Source organism: Phycodurus eques, chromosome 1 (genome assembly GCF_024500275.1).
Source record: "Phycodurus eques isolate BA_2022a chromosome 1, UOR_Pequ_1.1, whole genome shotgun sequence".
Taxonomy (NCBI): Eukaryota; Metazoa; Chordata; class Actinopteri; order Syngnathiformes; family Syngnathidae; genus Phycodurus; species Phycodurus eques.
This window is the reverse complement of record NC_084525.1, coordinates 18547922-18570788: the sequence shown is the minus strand read 5'-3', so window position 1 is coordinate 18570788 and position 22867 is coordinate 18547922. Positions and strand designations below refer to the sequence as shown.

The following is a 22867-nucleotide window of genomic DNA, read 5'->3' as shown; positions in this document are numbered from 1 at the left end:
TAATTGTACACAATACCGGAAACAATGGAGAAATGGTATTGCATCCACAAACCTGGACTGTTCCTCTGTGGAAAGTGTCATTTGCTCCCCGTCCTTTATCCAAACCACCTCAAAGGAGTCCTCTAGACTTTTATCATACTCAGCCTGACACGTCAACTGAGCTGTGGTCCCACTGATGACCTGCATGTCCTGAGGTCCATTTACAATATGTGTGGGGTCTTTCAACAAATGAACTCAAGTCAGTGAGGAAACTGGATAAGACCATGCAAATACACATTTTATTTAAGAAAATATATAACCATCCATTAATCATCCATCCATCCATTTGCAGGTAAACTGGAAGCCTATCCCAGCTGACATCGGGCGAAAGGCAGACTACACCATGGACTGGTGAACAAACCAAAAATCCTGAAAAATCTTTGACTTTTGGCTTTATCGCTGAGCTGTTTTTTTTTAAAAATATAAATTCATTGATATATATAACTGTATACAGTATATAAAATATATATAATTGTTTTGCATACCTTTACATACATTGATGGATCAGTTTTAGCGTGTTAAATAAAATAAAAGAGAAGAATGTCAATGTGGACCTTGCACTCTTTGAACTTTCCGTATGAGGCCCTTGGAAGAAAAAGTTTAGACACCCCTGCACCACATCATCAGTGACTAAAATATGTGTGTATATGCGTCTGTTTTTTAGATTAAAAAAAGACAATAAATGACAAAATACAAAATGAATATCATCCTTGATATGTGAAAACCATTGACAAGAAACCTATAGCGACTATACATATAATCACAAAGAAATGTACCACTTTATGTACTTAATGCCATTCAATTATTAGGACTTCCAGTCTCAAAGAAAGTCATTATCCAGTATGCTATCTAAAATACCTGCCATCCTCAAAGCTAATTTATTAATTTACCTCAACCATTACAATTCTTTGTAATAGGTTAATTTGTCACCATTTGTGTTCATTTGTGCTTGGCCCTTTAAGAACAATCTTGTCGACTAATGATTAAGCAATGTACTTATTTTATTGTGATACCTTTCACTGCCAGCACAGCCGTGATAGACGACTTGCCCTCGCTGTTATCGGCAACACAGAGATATTCGCTGCTGTCTTTTTTCTTCACACTGGAGATTTGTAATGACCCGTTTTGAAGGGTAACAAATCTTTCTCCCTCAATGGTTTCTGGAGTCTCATCTTTGGCCCTGAGAGAGAGCGAGAATGCTTTCACAACAGTAGGTGCTGCATATCTGACAGCCGAGTCCATTATGCAGAACTGAATTAAAAGCAATATTTTACAGTGTTCACAATATCACAAATTTCCTTCAGGATCAATGAACAAAAAAATCACAGAAACACAAGTGAAGAGTGAAAGCTGTTGTAATTGCAAGGGGGGACTAACTCTAGCCATCCATCCATTTTGTATACCCCTTATCCTTAGCCTCTCAGCTGAATTCAGGCAAGAAGCTGACAGCACCCTGGGGTGGCCGCCTGTCAGTCGCAGAGCACATACAGTATAGACAACACAATGCTGTGTAGTGTTTTCGACGAACTGCATTCCTTCAATTTCGACCTTGTGCGTAACAGCCAAGTGTCCCTGTGGTTAACCAAAACACATACAAAAGTAGATTTGCCTCCAAGGGTTAGTTAATGCAGATGCATGTTATGTAGTGAGTAATATGTCTGCCTCATAGTTGAGAAGGTTGTGGGTTCGAATCTCGGTTAAGATCCTCCTATGCGGAGTTTGCATGTTCTCCCCATGCTCGTGTGGATTTTCTCTGGGTACTCTGGTTTGCCACCACATTCCAAAACCATGCATGTAAGCTGCATTGAAGACGCAAAATTGTCCATAGCTGTGATATCAGTGGAGTGGCTGTTTTGTCTCTACAAACTCTGCCAAAAGTCCGCTGGGATAGACACCCTGCCTAAAGAAGATAAGGGGTATCACAAAAGGATTGATGGAAACAATGCTTGCTCCCAAGTTTGGGGCTATCTAAAGTTGTTATTGCTAGTATTTATGTTCAAAATCTGTCCCAGCCGTGTTGCCCAAACAACTCCTGCTGCAGTTCTACTCGGTAACAACCACAGTGCTATGTCCATTCAGTGCACTTAAGTTGGTGACATGGCAATAAAACGGCTTTTGAATGGTGATGTTGCCGCATTTTTTTTTTTTTACCATTAAATTACTAAATATTGCGCAAAGATCTATATGGTGTCCCTTTGCTGGTGTAGTGAGAAGTCCTTTTTTGTTGTTGTTCTTGCACATGTCCATTCCGTGTCAGTAAAGTTTTTAAGGGGATTTTCACCAGGCACAAACTAATGAGTGTGTCAGGAGGAACTACCTGTAAGATCGCTTTTAAAGGAAATGAAGCCGAGCTTTAATGCTCTTTAATAGAATCTTATTAGCCACAATTTCAAGGAAGGCAAGAGGAGAATCTCATGATACAGACAGAAGCCTGTGTGGTGTGAACACCTGAACCAGTGTGGATTGAATAGGTGACTCAGTCACACTCCTCATGTATTCATGACAAAGACCCCCCCCCCAGCCCCCCAAAAAAGAAAACGCCACATGATATGTCAGTTCTGTGAAATTTCTCACCAACAGTCCTGCTTTTCTTACCAAGAGATAGTGGGAGGTGGCGAGCCGAAAACACTACAGTTCATGGTCACGTTCTCGCCACGTATCACTGCATACTCCTGGTAGTCCTCAGTAAGGATCAGAGGAGCCATATCTATAAGTGAATGGAAAAAATACTGGATGGTGTATTCATGCTCAATTAAATACTGCACACGAAACCACTAATGAATTTTGTTTAATTCGTCTTTCTGTGGTAATTTGATGTCCTTCAGTCAGCTTTTGGTAGCTTTGTTTTGTCTTTGCTTTTTTGTTGGAATTGAAGCAATTATGTTCTACTGGCACTCTGTCACCTCCAAACACAGTAAGTAACCATCAATTTCAATAGAGAGTGACACACATAAATGAAAAACATACAATGTGAATGTGTTCATAGTTTATAGCTCATATAGTTAATTGTTGTTTGTAAGCTGCACTAATATACAATTACACAAAGAGTAAATTACATCTTTACCATGTATGTAAAAAGTGATACACAACAGTTGAGGTGAAAACATCCAGTTAAATTATACCACAGAACTGAATCTTAAAAAAAAAAAAAAAAAAACTTGAAGGGAAAGTACTAAAGCAATTAAAGCAAAGTGAAGGGCACATGTGGAATACAAAACAATACGATTTTTGTCGAGCCAATTTCAAATTCAAAGTTAACGAGTCCTTGGCGCAAACGTGTAGCAAAAATAAATAAATAAATATGCCTTCACAGATATGATAATGCTAAGTATTGAGCTTTCACTTTAACATGTTGAGCTGTTTCTATTATTTTTCAGTAGCGGGACACATTCTTAACCAGTTAAAATACAAGTTATAATGATAACAGCTCTCAGTATGGCGCAATGCACAGCAAAACACAATGGCACTAATAAGCATTGTTATATTGATGCATCTCTGACAGTTTCAGAACATATCAATGCATTATTACATTATAGTTTTATTTTAGATTTTTTTAGATCTTGTGTACATTTGTCAAAATGTACACAAGATTACACATTGAGTAGAGAGTACACATTGTAAATGTCTGTAAATATCCTACATGTTCGACATATATTTTGTCTCCACTCCTTGTGTTTATGTATATAGTGGATTTTTCCTTTCGTATAGGAGAGACACCAACTACAGGAATCAAATTCCACATTTCTTTAACATAACTAGTGTAGAAATATGATTATGATGATGATCAACAGTTTTTTATTGCTACGCAGTCTACTCACTCATGACCATGATGTTAATGTTGCTTAGAACAAGACCGTGTCTGTTGACTGCTTCACACTGGTAGACGCCACTGTCATCTGCCATGACATTGTGGAGCACCAGTGTGTCATCAAGCACTCGTTTGTTGTTCAGGGGGTCATCTGAAAAAGAGGAAAAAAATTAAATCGTGTGAAAAATCATTCTGATGAACTCATGTCTCAACAATATCCACTCTTTCTACTTACAAATGTGCACCAAAACTCCCAATTTTAAACATGCAACACAGATAAATGCATTTGGACACATGGCCATTACACTTTGAAGAAGAGAAGATATGGAGTTGGTGCCACCCCCATTGCACCTTTAAAGGCTTCCATTATCTCAGGGAAGGCTTTCTACCAGATGTTGCAGTGTGTCAGTGAGAATTCTCGTCCATTCATCCAGAACAGCATTTGTTCAGTCTCTGCTCTAGCTGATCCTAAATGTGTTTGCTCTTCCACACCAAACCCGTCCAAGTAAGCATTAATGGACTGCACTGGGATGCAGTCTTGCTGTAAAGCAGTTGCCTTGAACAATCAAGGGTCAGGGGTAAATTTTCAAAGATCGATTTGAAAACTTTATTTTTATATTTATTTATATTACACATCTTTACATCTGGCGGCACGGTGGCCGACTGATTAGAGCGTCAGCCTCACAGTTCTGAGGACCCGGGTTCAATCCCCGGTCCCGCCTGTGTGGAGTTTGCATGTTCTCCCCGTGCCTGCGTGGGTTTTCTCCGGGCACTCCGGTTTCCTCCCACATCCCAAAAACATGCATTAATTGGAAACTCTAAATTGCCCGTAGGTGTGAATGTGAGTGCGAATGGTTGTTTATTTGTATGTGCCCGATTGGCTGGCAACCAGTTCAGGATGTACCCTGCCTCCTGCCCGATGACAGCTGGGATAGGCTCCAGCACGCCCGCGACCCTAGTGAGGAGAAGCGGGCTCAGAAAATGGATGGATGGACATCTTTACATCTGTCTCCGGGCACTCACGTTTCCTCTCACATCCCCAAAACATGCACGGTAGGTTAATTGAAGTCTGTAAATTTTGTCCGTATGTGTGAATATGAGTGTGAAAGGTTGTTTGTTTATATGTGCCCTGCAATTGGCTGGCGCCCAGTTCAGGGTGTACCCTGCCTCTTGCCCGAAGATAGCTGATCGATATAATATATATATAGTGGATTTGGTATGTGCATAAAAAAGACAACTTGGGTTTTAAACGGCATCAGTGCATACAGTGTGTCATGCTTCTTGAAGAGTCGAGCCAGTCTTCTGTGCTGTGAAGAACATTTAGCAGAGGTGCTTGCTTGCCATCTTGAACTCTGTGTTTGACAACGATGACTGATGTGCAAACAGATGCATGAATGCATGACTTTCTGTCACCCACCTTCAAAAATGTGTCCATTTTTTTTCCACATTATGTCTGGTTGTGGTTTCCCGCTGACCGAGCACTTGATGTGCACATCAGAGCCGATCACAGTCAGCTGGCTGTGAGACGGCACTGTCAGCCACTTTGGAGGTTCTGGGAGATGTTGAGAAAAGAAATGTGTTTGCTTTGTGTTAAATCAACTTTCATCCCTATGAGTCAAAACAAAAGTGCTCACAGTATGCTTCATGTATAATGAGAACGTGATGTTGACGAACCTTCTACTATTACATCAAAGTAATGGACAGCCTGTCCAGCTGAGTTTTTGGCTAAGCACATGTATTTGCCCTCATCACTTTCCTCTATTGCAGGTATGGTCAATAGTTTTCCAAAGTTGTAAAGGTTTGCTCGAGCGGTAAGTTTCTCTCCCATCTTCATCCATTCTATCTTTGGAGTGGGACTGCAAAATGACACATTTAGATGTTATTAGCAGTCAAGGCAGACAAATATGAACTAAATGCAATCAGGAATGAATAAAATGTGGTTGCAGTACTAATACTTACTATCCCCCTGGTACACACTCAAGCTGAAGCTCTGTGCCTTTCAAGAGCACTTTCTCAGTCTGAACACCAGAGGGAAGCAGAAGGCTGGGTGTTCTCACAGGGGGGCCTGCCAACAGAATCGCCCTTATTTCTATACATAATTTATGTCAGTGGTCATATCAGCAAAAGCCATTTTCATCTCCCAGCTATACTGTTTCATATTTTCGAAAGTAGCACTAACATGAAACATCTTTATTTTGCCGGGTCGGATTTAAGAAGAAGGGGGAATCACTCACTGGCGTCACTGCTGTCAGAAGATTCATACTCTGGTGTCCCTGCAATGGAAATAAAGCATCGTGAGTAGAATATACTGTAGTTTTAGCAACTATCACAAGTAAATACTCTGACATCCTCACACAGCCTACAGTCTACAGCACAAACTAGACAGGACAAGCCCTGCATTTTGGTATGCAAAAACAAAAAGAAGGTTAACCAGGCAATTAAAATACCTACAAAAAAATATCCAAGTGTCCTATGTTCAAGCACTTTGTGAGAGTGGTTTATATATATATATATATATATATATATATATATATATAAAAAGCTGCTTAGTGTATATATATATATATATATATATATATATATATATATATATATATATATATACACTATATATATACACACACACACACACACACACACACACACACACACACACAAAGCAGCTTTCTACCGTGCGGCCTACATCCCTGAAATTGTACTATAAATAAACCACTCTCACAAAGTTGACCGACTGGTTAGGTTCAAATCCCGGCCGTGCCTGCGTGGGTTTTCTACGGGCACTCCGGTTTCCTCCCACATCCCAAAAAGATGTATGGTAGATTGATTGAAGACTCTAAATTGCCCGTAGGTGTGAATGTGAGTGCGAATGGGTGTTCGTTTCTATGTGCTGGCGACCAGTTCAGGGTGTACCCCGCGCCCGAAGATAGCTCGGATAGGCTCCAGCACGCCCGCGACCCTAGTGAGGATAAGCGGTTAAGAAAATGGATGGATGAATTTCAGGGATGTCTCCTACAGTTGTAGTTTTTGGTTGAACGCCAATAAACCTACATGGCTTGACCTCAACTGCCATAGCGAGCTTCTGGACGATTGTGCGTATGCGGAGAAAGTCAGCAAAGCAGCAGTAGTCCGGACGACTGTCTTTCTGTAAGGCATGAGAGAAGTACAGGCTGCCGTCAGTGCCCATGGAAACCCTCTCATCCTGATCAATGTGCTGCAGACCTGCAAAAAGAGTGTACATTTCTGTTAGAGACATGATAATGATGTCAAAACAAAACTAGACATATCCTGTATATATTTTCTTTTTAAAAACATTGTGGAATGATCAACATACAGTGTATTGACAATTCCACAGGTTCATTCTTTCAAACTAAAAGGTCAAAATGCCATCGAAATGCATGGATTGAAAGTATTAAAGATTAGAACATAAAACAACATTTATGAATAAACCATTTTCAGGACTTATGGGATTTTGTTTTTCAAGCCACGACTCTGATTTACTCGACATTTACTCAAGTTTTTTTTCTTGCATCAATATGGTCACACATTACACGGGACAACCGCAAATCTACTGCTGTTTATCCTCTAAATTGAATTTTGAATACCCTATTTCTGCATATGACAATCTTTAAAATTAGTCGTATGTAAGTAACTGCGTCACGCCTCTGACCTTCAACCCATAGGCAGGTGCTTAGTTTAAAACTGTTATTAAGTCTTCGGTCATCCAGGTTAATGGCATCCACAGACTTGAATCAAGTGCCACTTGGCCTTACAACCTGGCTACCATACAGGCCAGACACCCTTGTTTCCTCCCCATCTGTCAGTACTGAGAAACTAAAAATGTATCGGATGAAAAGTGGAATGTGTCTCTGAACAAGTCCAAACAAGCAGGAATCCGGATCCACAAGAGTAATTTACCACTAAGCACTTTACTTTGGAAAACAGGTGTTATTTTAAATCCAGTTTGAATCAGACTGTACCAGTTAAGGCTACAACAGCAATGCAAAGTCAACAAAAAAATCTTTATCACTATCATCAGCCAATACAATAGAAAATGATTCTGTGTTCTGATGAGTCCAAATTGTGGATTCAGACTTTAGATGAACAGCTGATTTCGTGCAAACCTAATTGTTTGTTTTTCTATTTGTATCTGAATAGACAGATAGTTGTTTAACAATATACAATAATACAAATCCCAATTCCAATGGAGTTATGACTTTTTGTAAAATGTAAATAAAAACAGAATACAACCCGAATTCCAATGAAGTTGGGACGTTGTGTTAAACATAAATAAAAACAAAATACAATGATTTGTCAATCATGTTCAATCTATATTTAATTGAAAACACGACAAAAACAAGATATTTAATGTTCAAACTGCTAAACTTGATTGTTTTTAGCAAATAATCATTAACTTAAAATGTTATGGCTGCAACACGTTCCCAAAAAGCTGGGACAAGTGGCAAAAAAGACTGAGAAGGTTGAGGAATGCTCATCAAATACCTGTTTGGAACATCCCACAGGTGAACAGGCTAATTGGGAACAGGTGGGTGCCATGATTGGGTATAAAAGGAGCATCCCTGAATTGCTCAGTCATTCACAAACAAAGATGGGGTGAGGTTCACCGGTTTGTGAACAAGTGCGTGAGAAAATAGTCGAACAGTTTAAGGACAATGTTACTCAACGTACAATTGCAAGGAATTTAGGGATTTCATCATCTACGGTCCATAATATCATCTAAAGGTTCAGAGAATCTGGAGAAATCACTGCATTTAAGCGGCAAGGCTGAAAACCAACATTGAATGTCCGTGAACGTCGATCCCTCAGGCGGCACTGCATCAAAAACCGACATAAATGTGTAAACGATATCAGCACATGAGCTCAGGAACACTTCAGAAAATCAATGTCAGTAAATACAGTTCGGCACGTAGTGTATTCAACTGAATACACTACAAAGACAATATATTTCATGTTCAAACTGATGAACGTTATTGTTTTTTTTTTTTTTTTTTTTGTTTTTTAATAAATATTCTCTCATTTTGAATTTGATGCCCGCAACACGTTACAAAAAAGCTGGGACGGTTGAAGAATCTTCCCCCCCAAAAAAAACACCTGTTTTGAACATTACACAGGTGAACAGGTTAATTGGGAATAAGTGAGGGTCATGATTGGGTATAAAAAGAGCATTTGCCAAATACTCAGTTGTTCACGAGCAAGGATAGGGCGAGGTTCACCACTTTCTAAACAACTGCATGAGCAAATAGTCCAAAACTTTAAGAACAATGTTTTTCAATGTACAATTGCAAGGAATTGAGTGATTTAATCATTTACGGTGCATAATATCATCAAAGGATTCAGAGAATCTGGAGAAATCACCAAACATAAGCCGCAAGGTCGAACACCAACACTGATTGCCCATGACCTTCAAACCCTCAGGCGGCACTGCATTAAAACCCAGCATCACGAGGTAAAGGATATTGCCACGTGGGCTCAGGAACATATCAGAAAACCATTGTCAGTTAACATAGTTCGTCGCTACATCTACAAATGCAAGTTAAAACTGTACCAAGCAAAGTGAATGCCATATACACTATATTGCCAAAAGTATTCGCTCATCTGCCTTGATTCACATAATAATTTCTGATTAATAATTTCTGATTATTTGGATGGGTGAGCGAATACTTTTGGCAACATAACAACAACACCCAGAAAACGGCACCGGCTTCTCTGGGCCCGAGCTCATCTGAAATGGAATGATGCAAGGTGGAAAAGTGTGCTGTGGTCTGATGAGTCCATTTTTCAAGTTATTTTTGGAAAAAATTTTGGAAATCATGGATGTCGTGTCCGCTCGACCAAAGAGGGAAAGGACCATCTGAATTGTTATCAGTGCAAAGTTTAAAAGCACGTGTTACAACAGCATGGTTTTGTTGTAAGAGAGTTCTAGTACTAGACTCGGATGTCAGCAGTCCAGACTTGTCTCCCATTGAAAATGCATTATGAAGTGCAAAATACGACAATGGAGACCCCGGAGTGTTGAGCAACTTTAGTTGTAAATCAAGCAAGAATGGGAAAGAATTCCACATACAAAGCTTCAACAATTAGTGCCCGCAGTTCCCAAACGCATATTGGGTGTTGTTAAAAGGAAAGGTGATGTAACACAGTGGTAAGCATGCCTCTGTCCTCGCTTTATTGGAATGTTTGGAATGTGTGGAATGTCAAATTCAAACTGAGTGAATATTTGCAACAAAAAAAAAAGAAAAAAAACACTTTAGCAGTTTGAACATTAAATATCTCATCTTTTTAGTCTATTCAATTGAATATACAGTCGGTTGAAAAGGACATAATTTTCTAATGAGAGGGTAAATATGAATTCCACCTTCAAACTGTCAATGAAAAATAATTTTTGAGGCCAACTATTTGGACACTGGTATTGGACCTAATTAAATGTGCTCTGATTCTATTGTGTTTGTTGCCTCAAAGATCTAAATATTACAGCAACCTGTATTTATTAGTGTTAGAAAAGATTGCCCCCCTATTTTTGTGGGGTTGTAGTTTGGGGTTTGTACAATGTAGTCTCATATACACTGACTTGATTTCAATGGAAAGTGCACTTGAATGGAACCAGTGAACTCCTATTGCAAGAGTGCTAGGTTTTCACAAACCTATTATTTATGTCTCGGGTCACTGAAGCTTCATTTACAGTCTAATTTAAAGCATAGCCTTGAGTCATTGCTTAAGTCAATACACAAAGCAAACTCATAAAACACTGAGCACAGAGTTATGTTCCATGGCATTTGGGAGAACAGTGAATGAATCTGTTTTCATGCATTTGGGTCATATCTAAAAGAAAAGCACAGCGAGCACTTCTTTTGACTTCTGACTTTCTGTCATCTGTTTGAGGGCACCTCGAGAGGGAGACACTTAGTTCAGGTCTTCCTCGGAAAAGACAGAGGTCACCTTTTGCTCAACAAATAATTTTGTTTTGGCAGAGCTTAGGAAACAGGCACAATGTGAGGTAAACTCAGGGGAGGACAGTGGCGAGGTCTGCGCTATTTTGGGTGGGCTCAAGTCAAAAGCCAAAATTTACCTTAGCCCTCCCTATGAATTCAGTCGCTCAAATTATTTGTTTTCCATTTTTTAGAAAAAAATGTACTGTGGTGATAACACACGCTTTGGCATTGACAAAAAAAAAGAAGAAGTAAACCTCATGAAAATCGGTTGAGAAATGAGCAAGTTATGACTTCATTTTAATGTCCATGTATTGCCTTTGAAGGGAACATCGACCTTCCCAACATGGCCGCCACGTAGGCACGTCAGTTAGCTGGGTAGCGACAGCAAACTGGCGTATAGTTTGATCAAATTTCAGAAGGGTACTTTCCAGAATTAGGTCATGAGCTCAGCCCACCCAAAGTACTCGACCTAGAATCACCCATGGGTGAGTAGCTTTCTTCGCCTCACAGAGGGTTTGAAAGATTCCATACTATATTGTCAAAAATGTTGAGCAACTCATATTCATTGTGGACAATTATATACAGTAGTTCTAACTTTGCCCGAACAGTTTGGGGAAGGCCCTTCTCTGTTTCCACTGCACACAGGAAATTCCTTAATGATATGCTGAGATGACTTTGGGCGGGAAGACCCCCCTATAACAGAGATGGTGGGCAGCCGGGCCCCTTTCTCCAGTCCAACATCCCACAGACGCACTCCAGCATCTTGTCGAAAGTCTTCCCAGAAAACTGGATGCTGTTAGACTAGCTGCAAATGAGGCATCAACTCCATATTTTCTAACATTTTCACTTTCTAGAGGTTTCCCAATGCTTCTGTCAATATAGTTTTGGCTCATGCAAACAACCGGTAGGACACTCTCGGCATCAATTACCACTCTATAAAGTCTTGGTTTCAAAATTGAGTCAAAGGCCTCTTTCCAATTCAATGAAATCGTTTCCCAGCAGGTCCCAATTATGAGGCTATTATCCCTCATTATGACAAAAACACTTTTTGCCTTTTTCGTTACCTGTTGATCACATTAAACAACCTTTGTCAAAATTATATTTTGTGTGTGTGTGTCACCTGTTTACCACCAAAATAAAAAAAGTGGAGCTTAAAAGGACATGTTTTGCATACCTGTATACACACCAGGCGCAATATCACATTAGCATTCATTCATTCACTAGGCATGATGTCCAATACGAGCTGTATCAAATATTTTACTAATACATAGTCAATGATGCTCCATTTTGATTGACACTGTCAAATAAATATTAATTGAACAAAGGGAATGTTTGAGTGGTTATAGTTTTCAGTGGTGTACAACTGTATAATGCTCAGAGTAGTTCCCAATATTTTGGACTCTGTCATGTAACCATTTGAGGTACGCAAAATCTTAGACACAGCTCTAAGTAGCGTTCAGTACAGGTGAACACCATTACAAAAACAATGATGAAAATAATGAATGTCTCTACTCTGGCAGTCAATCGAAATTGAGCATTATTACCTTTATAAAGGCAGAATATTTGATACAGCTCATCATTGGTTTGTGTTAAAGGTTGGTGTAAATGACAGACACAATTCTGATCTTACCAATGGACATCCAGTGGATCTTTCTTGGGGGAACGCCCTCTGGAGGGTTACACTGCAGGACGAAAGGTTCTCCCTCCTCAACAACAATTGGTTCAATTGTCTCCTTTGGAAATTTTGGCATACCTAACGAATAGTTGAGGGAAAAAAAACTGAAACATAAAAAACTGAACTGAACAGTTAACCATGAAAGGCATTGTCTGTAGCTGGTAATAACAGTTCCGTTTTTGCAGTCAAGGTTACTTACTAGGTACTATTAGCTCAACGGTCTCTGTTATGGCGGTTCCCAGCTTGTTGGAAGCGTAGCATCGATATTTACCCTGAAATCGAGCAAGGCTTTTGTTTTGAAGTACAAAAGTACCATCTGTGGCAAGTTGGTCACTTCTGATTGTTGCAGGCTGGGGAGGAATAAAGTCGAGATCATCTTTCGTCCATCTGTATCTGCTCACGCCGAACAAAAAGCAGGATGGTTAATTGAAAATTCTACAGCTGGTCATAGTTTTTAATATTCGCAAAAAATATTGTCACTTACTCGGGGGGAGGGTTTCCCCTTGCTTCACATCTGATTGTCACAGTGTTGTCGTACGGAAGTGCAATAATGGGCCCCGTTGTGTGAAATATAATAGTAGGAAGCTGCTCCACTGTCATTAACAGTACATGCAAAATGTAAAGATAGGTAATATGCATGCATGATGTAAAGATAGATAATATAACCAGCAACAACATTAGTATAGATGCAATCTAATGATCTCCAATACAAGAGCTGTATGAAAAATTGTGCCTCTACTAAGCTAGACCACTGTAAATTACAATAATAAACATATTATATTGTTACACCACCACTGTCACGTTGCAAATATAGAAACTATATGAACATCATCTGTAGCCGTTCAGAATCAATATTTAACTAATACCATGTCAAAAATATGAAAAAAAATAGATAATACAATACTCAATACTCCAGAGATGGTGATTACAAATGTAATTAATGTGTGCCGATCGCTACAGAAGTGATTAGCTTGTTGATCTTAGCTGTAACGAGTTCTGGGCTGACTATCAGACGGCAAAAAAATGCTGACGTTGTCGGCCAGCTAGCTGGCCCTGTGAGGCGAATTTGAAATCTAATAATTTAAAAACAAAACAAAAACAGTGTTGTTGCTAATATACTGTCGATTAAGTTACATCGGCGAGCACTACTAATTCTGAATGCACTGGATAGATAAGATCGACATGGCAGCACATATAGAATGAAATCTAATTGGATTAAAAAAAATCTAACATCCACTAAATCCACATACAGTGCTGGAAGCAATGCAGTGAAGGAAAACGCAACAAAATGAAGACAATAGACTGTTGGGAATAAATTAATATGAAATTATAAAACATGAAGCAATGAAACAAATATTAGAATTTAGTTTGTAAATGTAGGTCAGTGCTTCTCATGCTGTTTAGGCCAGCATTCCAGGCACTGATGGCTCACCAAGGGTGTATCTAATGTACAGGATTTCGGATACTGATGGTGATCTGATCTCTAATGACTCGCCTACCTTCTGAAGGGATATTGAGGCTTGTGGCCTCGGTGCTCAGGGCCAGCAGCAGGACAAGCTGGAGACTCCCTGCCAGCCTCATCACCCCCTTCTGGTCAATGGAGACAGATGAGTTAAGGGATATGTGTTGAGGAAGATCAATTGGTAATCCTTGGACTTTCTAAGGCACGGCAGACCTGCAGAGTGGCATTTAAAAATATGGTCATGGTAAGTCTCGTTCAAAAAAAATAATCTAACAAAGGTAAGATAATGGCATTGCAAGCATCTGCTCTAATCAAATGCAGCACTGAATTAACCTCCAAGATGAAGAGTTGCTTCCCAGCAAATGAACAAGGTGGCGGTGTTTAATATAGGCTCTATAAATAGCACTTTATGCAAAATGGCTGGCTCCCAGGGAAAACAAAAGAAAAACATCGATAAAACTTAAATGCCATAAAAAAAATTATCAAGTCACACATACTTCTCAGGGCTTTTTCCTCAGAAATCCTATTAAAGATCTATTCTGTTATCTTTAGACAGTTGATTTTTCAAATAAGCTTCCCCTCAGGGAAATAAAAGTGTGCTTTATTAATGTGTGTTTTGAGAAATTAATAATTGGATTAGCTGCAAGGACTTTATTAAAGTAATACTGAACTCAATTTCAGAAAAGGGAACAACCTGAATAAAAGCACAAATCAGCGACAGAAAACATATTTCCAACGGTAACTTGAAAATTAATTGAATGAAAATGTGTTTTTCTGACTTCATGGTCAAAAATATAAACACCAACAGCATTAAAAAGAAAAATCTCTGTCCACTCAAAAATGAATTTTCCAGTTTAGCCACTTAAAAGAAAATAATAACTTCTCGATGGCATTCAATAGAGCACAGAACTCAGCCAAGGCCTAACTGCTACAAAGTGTGTGTGTTGCCCAAGGGCGTTTCTAGACCCCCTGGGGGCCTCAGTCAAGGACCATGGGGACCTTCCCCTCAAAAAAAGACTATAAGTAAACAAATATATATTTTGTTTTATAGTCGCTGTGGTCTTAAGTTAGTAAAAACAACTTGATAACTATTAAAAACTACTTTGGTTTGAAGCGGGTTGGCGTTGGTGGTGGTGTCCAAAAAAAGAAAAGACCATACTATATTTGTGTATATTTATTTATCTTAGCTTGCTTTAATCTGTTCATGCATGTGAACAATTGTGTGTAACAGTTAAAACATTGAGATTTGTATTGAATAATGAACAGCCATTTGCTGGAACAGCTTCACACTTCATGTTAACATTTTATTTAATGTAACATTTGGCTTATAACAGAAATTTCAAGGATATCCATCCTCCATTCATTCTCAATACCACTTATCATGTTTAGGGTCATGGGGTGCTGGAGCCTATCCCAGCTGACTTTGGGCAAAAGGTGGACTACACCCTGAACTGGTCGATTCAAGGATATACAGTATTCATATTCCAAACACAAGTTAGTACAAGACTAACTTTTTACAACATGGCTAATGATGGCAAAACAGTAATCCCCCCTCTATCGCGGGGGTTACGTTCCAGACGCCCCCCCCTACACACACACACACAACACACACACACATTTTATTATATAACAGATACACATTCACACTTACCACTATCTCGGTTTATCTTTTTGCGTGCCCTGATCAATAAGTTTGTTTCATTTTTCTGTGCGCCAGTCATATTTCCAACTAGCCTGTTCGCAGGGTGTGCCGTTAGAGAGCTCTTCGATGCCCAACGTCCCATTGCAGTGTCTGTTTAGAGTTGTGTCGTCAATATCGGCCATCTGTCAAAGGTAGGGTCACGTAATCCTACTAACTACTTAAATAAGACCAATCAAAAGAAAACCACTTTACATACTTGGTCAAGGTAATAATGGTGAATTTAAAGACCCACCAAAGAGGCCCCTCCTTGAGCCATCACCTTGTCGTGGTGGCGGGGTTTGTGTGTCCCAGTGATCCTAGGAGCTAAGTTGTCTGGGGCTTTATGCCCCTGGCAGGGTCACCCATGACAAACAGGTCCTAGGTGAGGGACCAGACAAAGCACGGCTTAAAGACCCCTAATGATGACGACAAACAATGGACTTCGTTTTCCCTTGCCCGGACGCGGGTCACCAGGGCCCCCCAGTGGAACCAGGCCTGGTGGTGGGGCTCGAAGGCGAGCGCCTGGTGGCCGGGCCTGCACCCATGGGGCCCGGCCGGGCACAGCCCGAAAGGGTAACGTGGGTCCCCCTTCCCATGGGCTCACCACCTGTGGGAGGGGCCATAAGGGTCGGGTGCAGTGTGAGCTGGGCGGTGGCCGAAGGCGGGGACCTTGGCGATCCGATCCCCGGCTACAGAAGCTGGCTCTAGGGACGTGGAATGTCACCTCTCTGGCAGGGAAGGAGCCCGAACTGGTGTGTGAGGTCGAGAAGTTCCGACGAGATATTGTCGGACTCTCCTCCACACACAGCTTGGGCTTTGGTACCAGTCCTCTCGAGAGGGGTTGGACTCTCTTCCACTCTGGAGTTGCCCACGGTGAGAGGCGCCGAGCAGGTGTGGGTATACTTATTGCCCCCCGGCTCGGCATCTGTACGTTGGGGTTCACCCCGGTGGACGAGAGGGTAGCCTCCCTCCGCCTTCGGGTGGGGGGACGGGTCCTGACTGTTGTTTGTGCCTATGCACCAAACAGCAGTTCAGAGTACCCACCCTTTTTGGAGTCCTTGGAGGGGGTGCTGGAGAGCGCTCCCGCTGGGGGACTCCGATGTTCTACTTTGTGGTCGTGTCATCGGACTTGCGGCCACATGTCTTGGACACTCGGGCGAAGAGAGGGGCGGAGCTGTCAACTGATCACCACCTGGTGGTGAGTTGGCTCCGATGGTGGGGGACGATGCTGGTCCGACGTGGCAGGCCCAAACGTATTGTGAGGGTCTGCTGGGAACGTCTGGCAGAATCCCCTGTCAGAAGGAGTTTCAACTCCCACCTCCGACAGAACTTTGCTCATGTTCTGGAGGAGGCTGGGGACATTGAGTTCGAGTGGACCATGTTCCACGCCTCCATTGCTGAGGCGGCCGACCGGAGCTGTGGCCGTAAGGTGGTCGGTGCCTGTCGTGGCGGCAATCCCCGAACCCGTTGGTGAACACCAACGGTGAGGGATGCCGTCAAGCTGAAGAAGGAGTCCTATTGGGCCTTTTTGGCCTGTGGGACTCCTGAGGCAGCTGATGGATACCGGCTGGCCAAGCGGAATGCAGCTCTGGTGATCGCTGAAGCAAAAACTCGGGTATGGGAGGATTTCGGTGAGGCCATGGAGAAAGACTTCCGGACGGCTTCGAGGAAATTCTGGTCCACCATCCGACATCTCAGGAGAGGAAAGCAGTGCACCACCAACACTGTGTATAGTAGGGATGGGGCGCTGCTGACCTCGACTTGGGACGTTGTGAGTCGGTGGGGAGAATACTTCAAAGACCTCCTCAATTCCACCGACACACCTTCCCATGTTCACTGAGGCGGGCTCTCCTATCTCTGGGTTTGAGGTCACCGAGGTAGTTAAAAAGCTCCTCGGTGGAAGGGCCCCGGGGGTGGATGAAATTCGCCCGGAGTTCCTAAAGGCTCTGGATGTTGTGGGGCTGTCCTGGTTGACACGCCTCTGCAACATCGCGTGGAAATCGGGGACAGTGCCTCTGGATTGGCAGACTGGGGTGGTGGTCCCCCTTTTTAAGAAGGGGGACCGGAGGGTGTGTTCCAACTACAGGGGGATCACACTGCTCAGCCTCCCTGGTAAGGTCTATTCAGGGGTGCTGGAGAGGAGGGTCAGTCGGGAAGTCGAATCTCAGATTCAGGAGGAGCAGTGTGGGTTTTCGTCCTGGCCGTGGAACACTGGACCAGCTCTACACCCTCGGCAGGGTCCTCGAGGGTGCATGGGAGTTCGCCCAACCAGTCTACATGTGTTTTGTGGACTTGGAGAAGGCGTTCAACCGTGTCCCTCGGGGAGTCCTGTGGAGGGTGCTTCAGGAGTATGGGGTACCGAACCCCCTGATACGGGCTGTTCAGTCCCTGTACGACCGGAGTCAGAGTTTGGTCCGCATATCCGGCAGTAAATCGGACTCGTTCCCGGTGAGGGTTGGACTCCGCCAAGGCTGCCCATTGTCGCCGATTCTGTTCATAACTTTTATGGACAGAATTTCTAGGCGCAGCCAAGGCGTAGAGGGGGTCTGGTTTGGTGGCCTCAGTATTGCATCTCTGCTTTTTGCTGATGATATGGTTCTGTTGGCTTCATCAAGCCATGAGCTACAACTCTCACTGGAGCAGTTCACAGCCGAGTGTGAAGCGGCCGGGATGAGAATCAGCACCTCCAAATCTGAGACCATGGTCCTCAGTCGGAAAAGGGTGTAATGCCCTCTCCAGGTCGGGGATGAGATCCTGCCCCAAGTGGAGGAGTTCGAGTATCTTGGGGTCTTCTTCACGAGTGAGGGAAGAATGGAACGGGAGATCGACAGACGGATCGGTGCAGCGTCTGCAGTGATGCGGACTTTGTATCGGTCCGTTGTGGTAAAGAAGGAGCTAAGCGGCCGAAATGAGTTTCCTCCGCAGGGTGTCCGGGCTCTCCCTTAGAGATAGGGTGAGAAGCTCGGTCATCCGGGAGGATCTCAGAGTAGAGCCGCTGCTCCTCCGCATTGAGAGGAGCCAGATGAGGTGGCTGGGGCATCTGATTCGGATGCCTCCCGGACGCCTCCCTGTTGAGGTGTTACGGGCACGTCCCACCGGGAGGAGACCCCGGGGACGACCCAGGACACGCTGGAGAGACTACGTCCTTCGGCTGGCCTGGGAACGCCTTGAGATCCCTCCGGAAGAGCTGGATGAAGTGGCTGGGGAGAGGGAAGTCTGGGCGTCCCTGCTAAAGCTACTGCCTCTGTGACCCAACCCGGATAAGCGGTAGAAAATGGATGGATGGATGGACCAAAGAGGCCAAAACATTTGTCACACCACAGAGAAGTGTTTTTAAAAAGCCTCACGAATTACATTCATTCATTCATTCATCTTCCGTTCCGCTTATCCTCCCTAGAGTCGCGGGCGTGCTGGACACTTTCCCAGCTACCTCTGGGCGAGAGGCAGGGTACACGCTGAATTGGTCGCCAGCCAATCGCAGGGCACATATAAACAAACAACCATTCTCACTCAAAGTCACACCTACGGGAAATTTAGAGTCTTCAATAAAACCCACGCAGGCACGGGGAGAACATGCAAACTCCACACAGGCGGGGCAGGGATTTGAACCCCGGTCCTCAGAACTGTGAGGCAGATGGGCTAACCAGTCGACCACCGTGTCGCCCCTCCCGAATTTGAATGAATGAAGAAAAAAAATAATTCTCCTGTATGTAAAATAAGGCTCTGAAATCATGAAAAAGGGTTGTAAGGACTTTTTGCTTGTCAATCAAATATGTTTGCTCGTATATGCTCAGCCCCCTAGCGGCTAATACGCACTAGCCTAGCCGCTAGTAGGAGGTTACTTCGGAGTGGAGCCGTCCAACTCGCTGTCGGCTCGCTGCGTGAGCCACGTGCAGGTCACCATAACAAAGACACTAGCCCAAATAACATGCTAAAAAAAAAAGGCTTCAGGCTTCAAAAAAATCTGGCCAACTGAGTTTTAAGGTACGTATATCTCAACAAAACAAAACAAAACACAAAAAATTGCTTGGGTTCATCTTTAGGAAAAAGGGGAATCTGAAGTCACCAAAGAGTTACTCCTAAATATTGCACTTGAATTTAAAGTTAGTAAAAAAAAAAAAATGAATTTTGAAAAATGTACACCTGATTCCTATATGACTTTTGGAACACATTTCATTTACATTTCAGAACAAATACAGAAATTTTTGACCAACAATCTATTCAAACTCTGTGGGTCCACTGCACAAATAGTCATGTTTGTGTAGCCATGTCCTGAATGAATTCAAAACAAATCCAATGAACACAAGCCAGTTAGCATCATATGTACCTCATTGTTGTGATGTGATTGTAGAACAATGCAGCAGAACACTTGGTGACCCTATTTTCCCCCCCTGGCAGCCTGTCTCGTGGCATGGTTACAGTAAACCCAACTGGCATAAAGGCTGAGCTGCTGTCTGCTACGATGACTAGATCCAAGTATCAGACTATAAATTGGCTTAAACCCACCGCCGTTTTACAGATTAGTAACTCACAGTGCTGAGTCTGTGGCAGCATCCTTGGCAGTGCCAAACGGCTTCGCCCTGCAGCTAATCACACTATCAGAAGAATGAAGGCTCGGATGTCCAACAATGACAGAGTGCGACTTGTAAATACGCAAGTGGACATGTGTTACCCCTTCTTAGCGAGGAATGTTAATGTGATAATTGGTGTCGACCCGATTCAGGATTAAGCTGCTTGAATTTAAAATCAATTAAACAAATTGAGAACGCATTATATAATTTATTTGATTATCTTCCACTGGATTAAATGGTAAACAAAACTGGTTAGATGTTTATTCCAGAGTAGTAAACGTACATTTTCTCACTGTAATAATGTGGTAAACTGCTTTCATTCATAGTCTTGTACTATTATAAAATCCAGGCTCACATGGATCCCCACACACAGCTTTTGGATGCCAGTACAATAGTAAAAGACATGTTTTGGTGCCAGGAGAGCCAACAGGGTGTTTGCAGAATGGCCTCAAATATAGGCAGTGGCATTCGATGTCAGACCTTCCTTTTAAATGTGATGATCTCAACAACAGAGCATCAAATAGAACTTGGCACAAATTCAAAAATTGCACTACTGAAGAACTTCACCGACTGGGTAATCACTGGTTATGCATGTGTGGATCTGTCAAGCTGCCACTTTAATGATAACACAAGCAATCTTTAATGTCAATGTAAACAGAAAACAGAGACATCCAGCACCTGAACACATGGCAGATCGTGGCCTTAAAGTCTTTGCGATTGTGCCTCCTAAACCAGTGCATGAAAATTAGTTGCGGTTGGTATGCTACACAAGTAATCCTTGTTAACACACAATGTGTTTTAAACATTAAAACTTAAATAGGAGCGACTTGTTACATAAACCTACTAAAGTTTCCTTAAGATAAACAGTTGTTTGAAAAAAAGACAAACTCTAATGTCCAATAAAATGTTGTGTGCAAACAGACTTTGAAGAAGTACTTACTAATTCTTGAGTCATTCTACATCCTTAAGTGCATGGGGAATAGCTAGAATTCCAAAAACAGCACCATCAGGGGAGCGTTCCAACTCCTCTGTCTGAACTAACTTCTGACATGTCCTTCCTCTCCACTTCAGGCCTGCCCCAGTGAACACGCCTCCTCCTCCCACCCTTCCACTCAAGCACGCTGAAGGGGTGACAGGAGAGTCGCTCAAGTGACATATGTCGCCAAAGCCTCTCGCTTGGCAAAAGAGGCTCTCTAAGCCTGTGACAATGACTGGGACAAAGCTTGCACTGCGGGGGCTTGTTGGGAGCATGAAAAAGGAAGTACAAGCATGTCTCTCACTCCTTTTTTTTTGCTTGGATCACTCCATCACTCCTTCTACAAACTATGCACGCCCATTTACACCGTGCTCATGATTTCAATGCAAAATGTGTCTGAGCTTCATTGAAAGGACAAGGGTGTCATCTTTTTGAACATAGGAGCTTTTGTAGGAGGGAACTCTCTTTGCCCTGACTTGCTCCAGGCTACTTGTACAGTAACTGTAGGAATGGGAGCACATGCTTGAAATAGAAAATACGTTGTTTTCCTTTCTTTCTGTCTGTAGTTTGTCTTTTTAAACTTCTTTTTTTTAAGCTTGTAAGCACCAAAATTAGTTTCTCCTGAAGTTGGAACCATGACTTCAATTAAAGGATTGCACTCAATCGTGAACACGTCTGACGGAATAATCATGGCATACTATTCCACTCTAGTCCTTAAAGCAGCAGGATTACACATTACAAACCAAGACTTTAAGCGGCAGCTCCATCAGTCAGATTTGGTGGGTCAATGCAACTCGAGACCCTAATGCAAGTGGACTGTTTCAGCAAACGACAAAGTAAAAATAATATCCTGAAGCCAGAACTATGATGGGTTTTCTTCATGAAAATCTGCTTTTATGTAAACTTGCCGAGCACTAAAACCCTTAAAAACTATGCATTTGCGACTTGTTAACAAACACCTTAAAACACAAAAATCCCCTCCATCCATATCCATTTTCTGTACTGCTTATCCTCACTAGGGTTCGCGAGCATGCTGGAGCCTACCATGCAGCTGACTCTGGGCGAGAGGCAGGGTACACCCTGAACTGGGCGTCAAGCCATTCGCAACATTAATCCCACTCACAGTCTTTTGATTGATATCTATGGATTCAACATTATTGTGATTGAAATGGTTGAGAAATGTAGTACCTCGAAGTCTGATCACCACCTATTCCGTAACACTAGTCAACCTTTTTCTTTTGATCAGTGTAGTGGACACACCATGAAAAGATGACACCCAGATGACGCTCTCCCCGCCGAGATAGACAACCACGGAGTGGCGATATTCAACTTCGCATACAGACGCTAAGTGAATCACAACCCCGGATCATCAAAAGCAAGACACAGACATTTGCTTTTGAATGCCGAGTCTAAGTGAATTACCAGCACCCAGAGCATCAAAGCGGAGACAAACGATACCTAGTTTGCACCAAAACGCTAAATTAAGTAGCTTCCACCACCAGCCAGCCCACAGACCCTCACCAACAAAGGCGTCTCCTCCCTGCTACGCCGGTGTGACACTTAGCCAGTCAAGCCGGGACAATAGACGGTTTGCTCGCGGCACCTGGGCTCCGGCCGTCCTGCCTGGGAACTTTTTGGGCTCGTTTTTTTCTTTTTCTTCTTTCTTTCCGCCAAATCTACCTGTTCCCCATGCGGACCGGGCTGGCCG

General features: G+C 42.6%; 1 protein-coding gene across 15 annotated transcripts in view; it reads right to left on the bottom strand.

The window, feature by feature from the left end:
* The window catches only part of LOC133404972 (neural cell adhesion molecule L1-like protein), a 54883-nt gene extending 33558 nt beyond the window's left edge, over positions 1-21325 (bottom strand). For 6 of the 15 annotated variants that reach the window (XR_009768911.1, XR_009768910.1, XM_061681602.1 and 3 more), the window contains exons 1-14: positions 21124-21323; positions 13969-14144; positions 12954-13062; positions 12669-12862; positions 12425-12547; positions 6896-7066; positions 6082-6120; positions 5807-5912; positions 5522-5703; positions 5265-5399; positions 3858-3998; positions 2635-2746; positions 1053-1219; positions 53-218 (exon numbers count right to left, since the gene is read on the bottom strand). Coding sequence is in view for 12 of the 15 variants with exons in the window: in XM_061681602.1 (XP_061537586.1) it covers positions 53-218; positions 1053-1219; positions 2635-2746; positions 3858-3998; positions 5265-5399; positions 5522-5703; positions 5807-5912; positions 6082-6120; positions 6896-7066; positions 12425-12547; positions 12669-12862; positions 12954-13062; positions 13969-14050 (1727 nt within the window). In the remaining 3 variants the exon portion in view is untranslated. Of the gene's footprint in view, positions 1-52; positions 219-1052; positions 1220-2634; positions 2747-3857; positions 3999-5264; positions 5400-5521; positions 5704-5806; positions 5913-6081; positions 6121-6895; positions 7067-12424; positions 12548-12668; positions 12863-12953; positions 13063-13968; positions 14145-21123 lie in introns of all 15 variants that reach the window. The other 9 variants (XM_061681535.1, XM_061681569.1, XM_061681552.1 and 6 more) reach the window with 3 other exon arrangements.
* Between the last annotated feature and the right edge of the window lie 1542 nt (positions 21326-22867).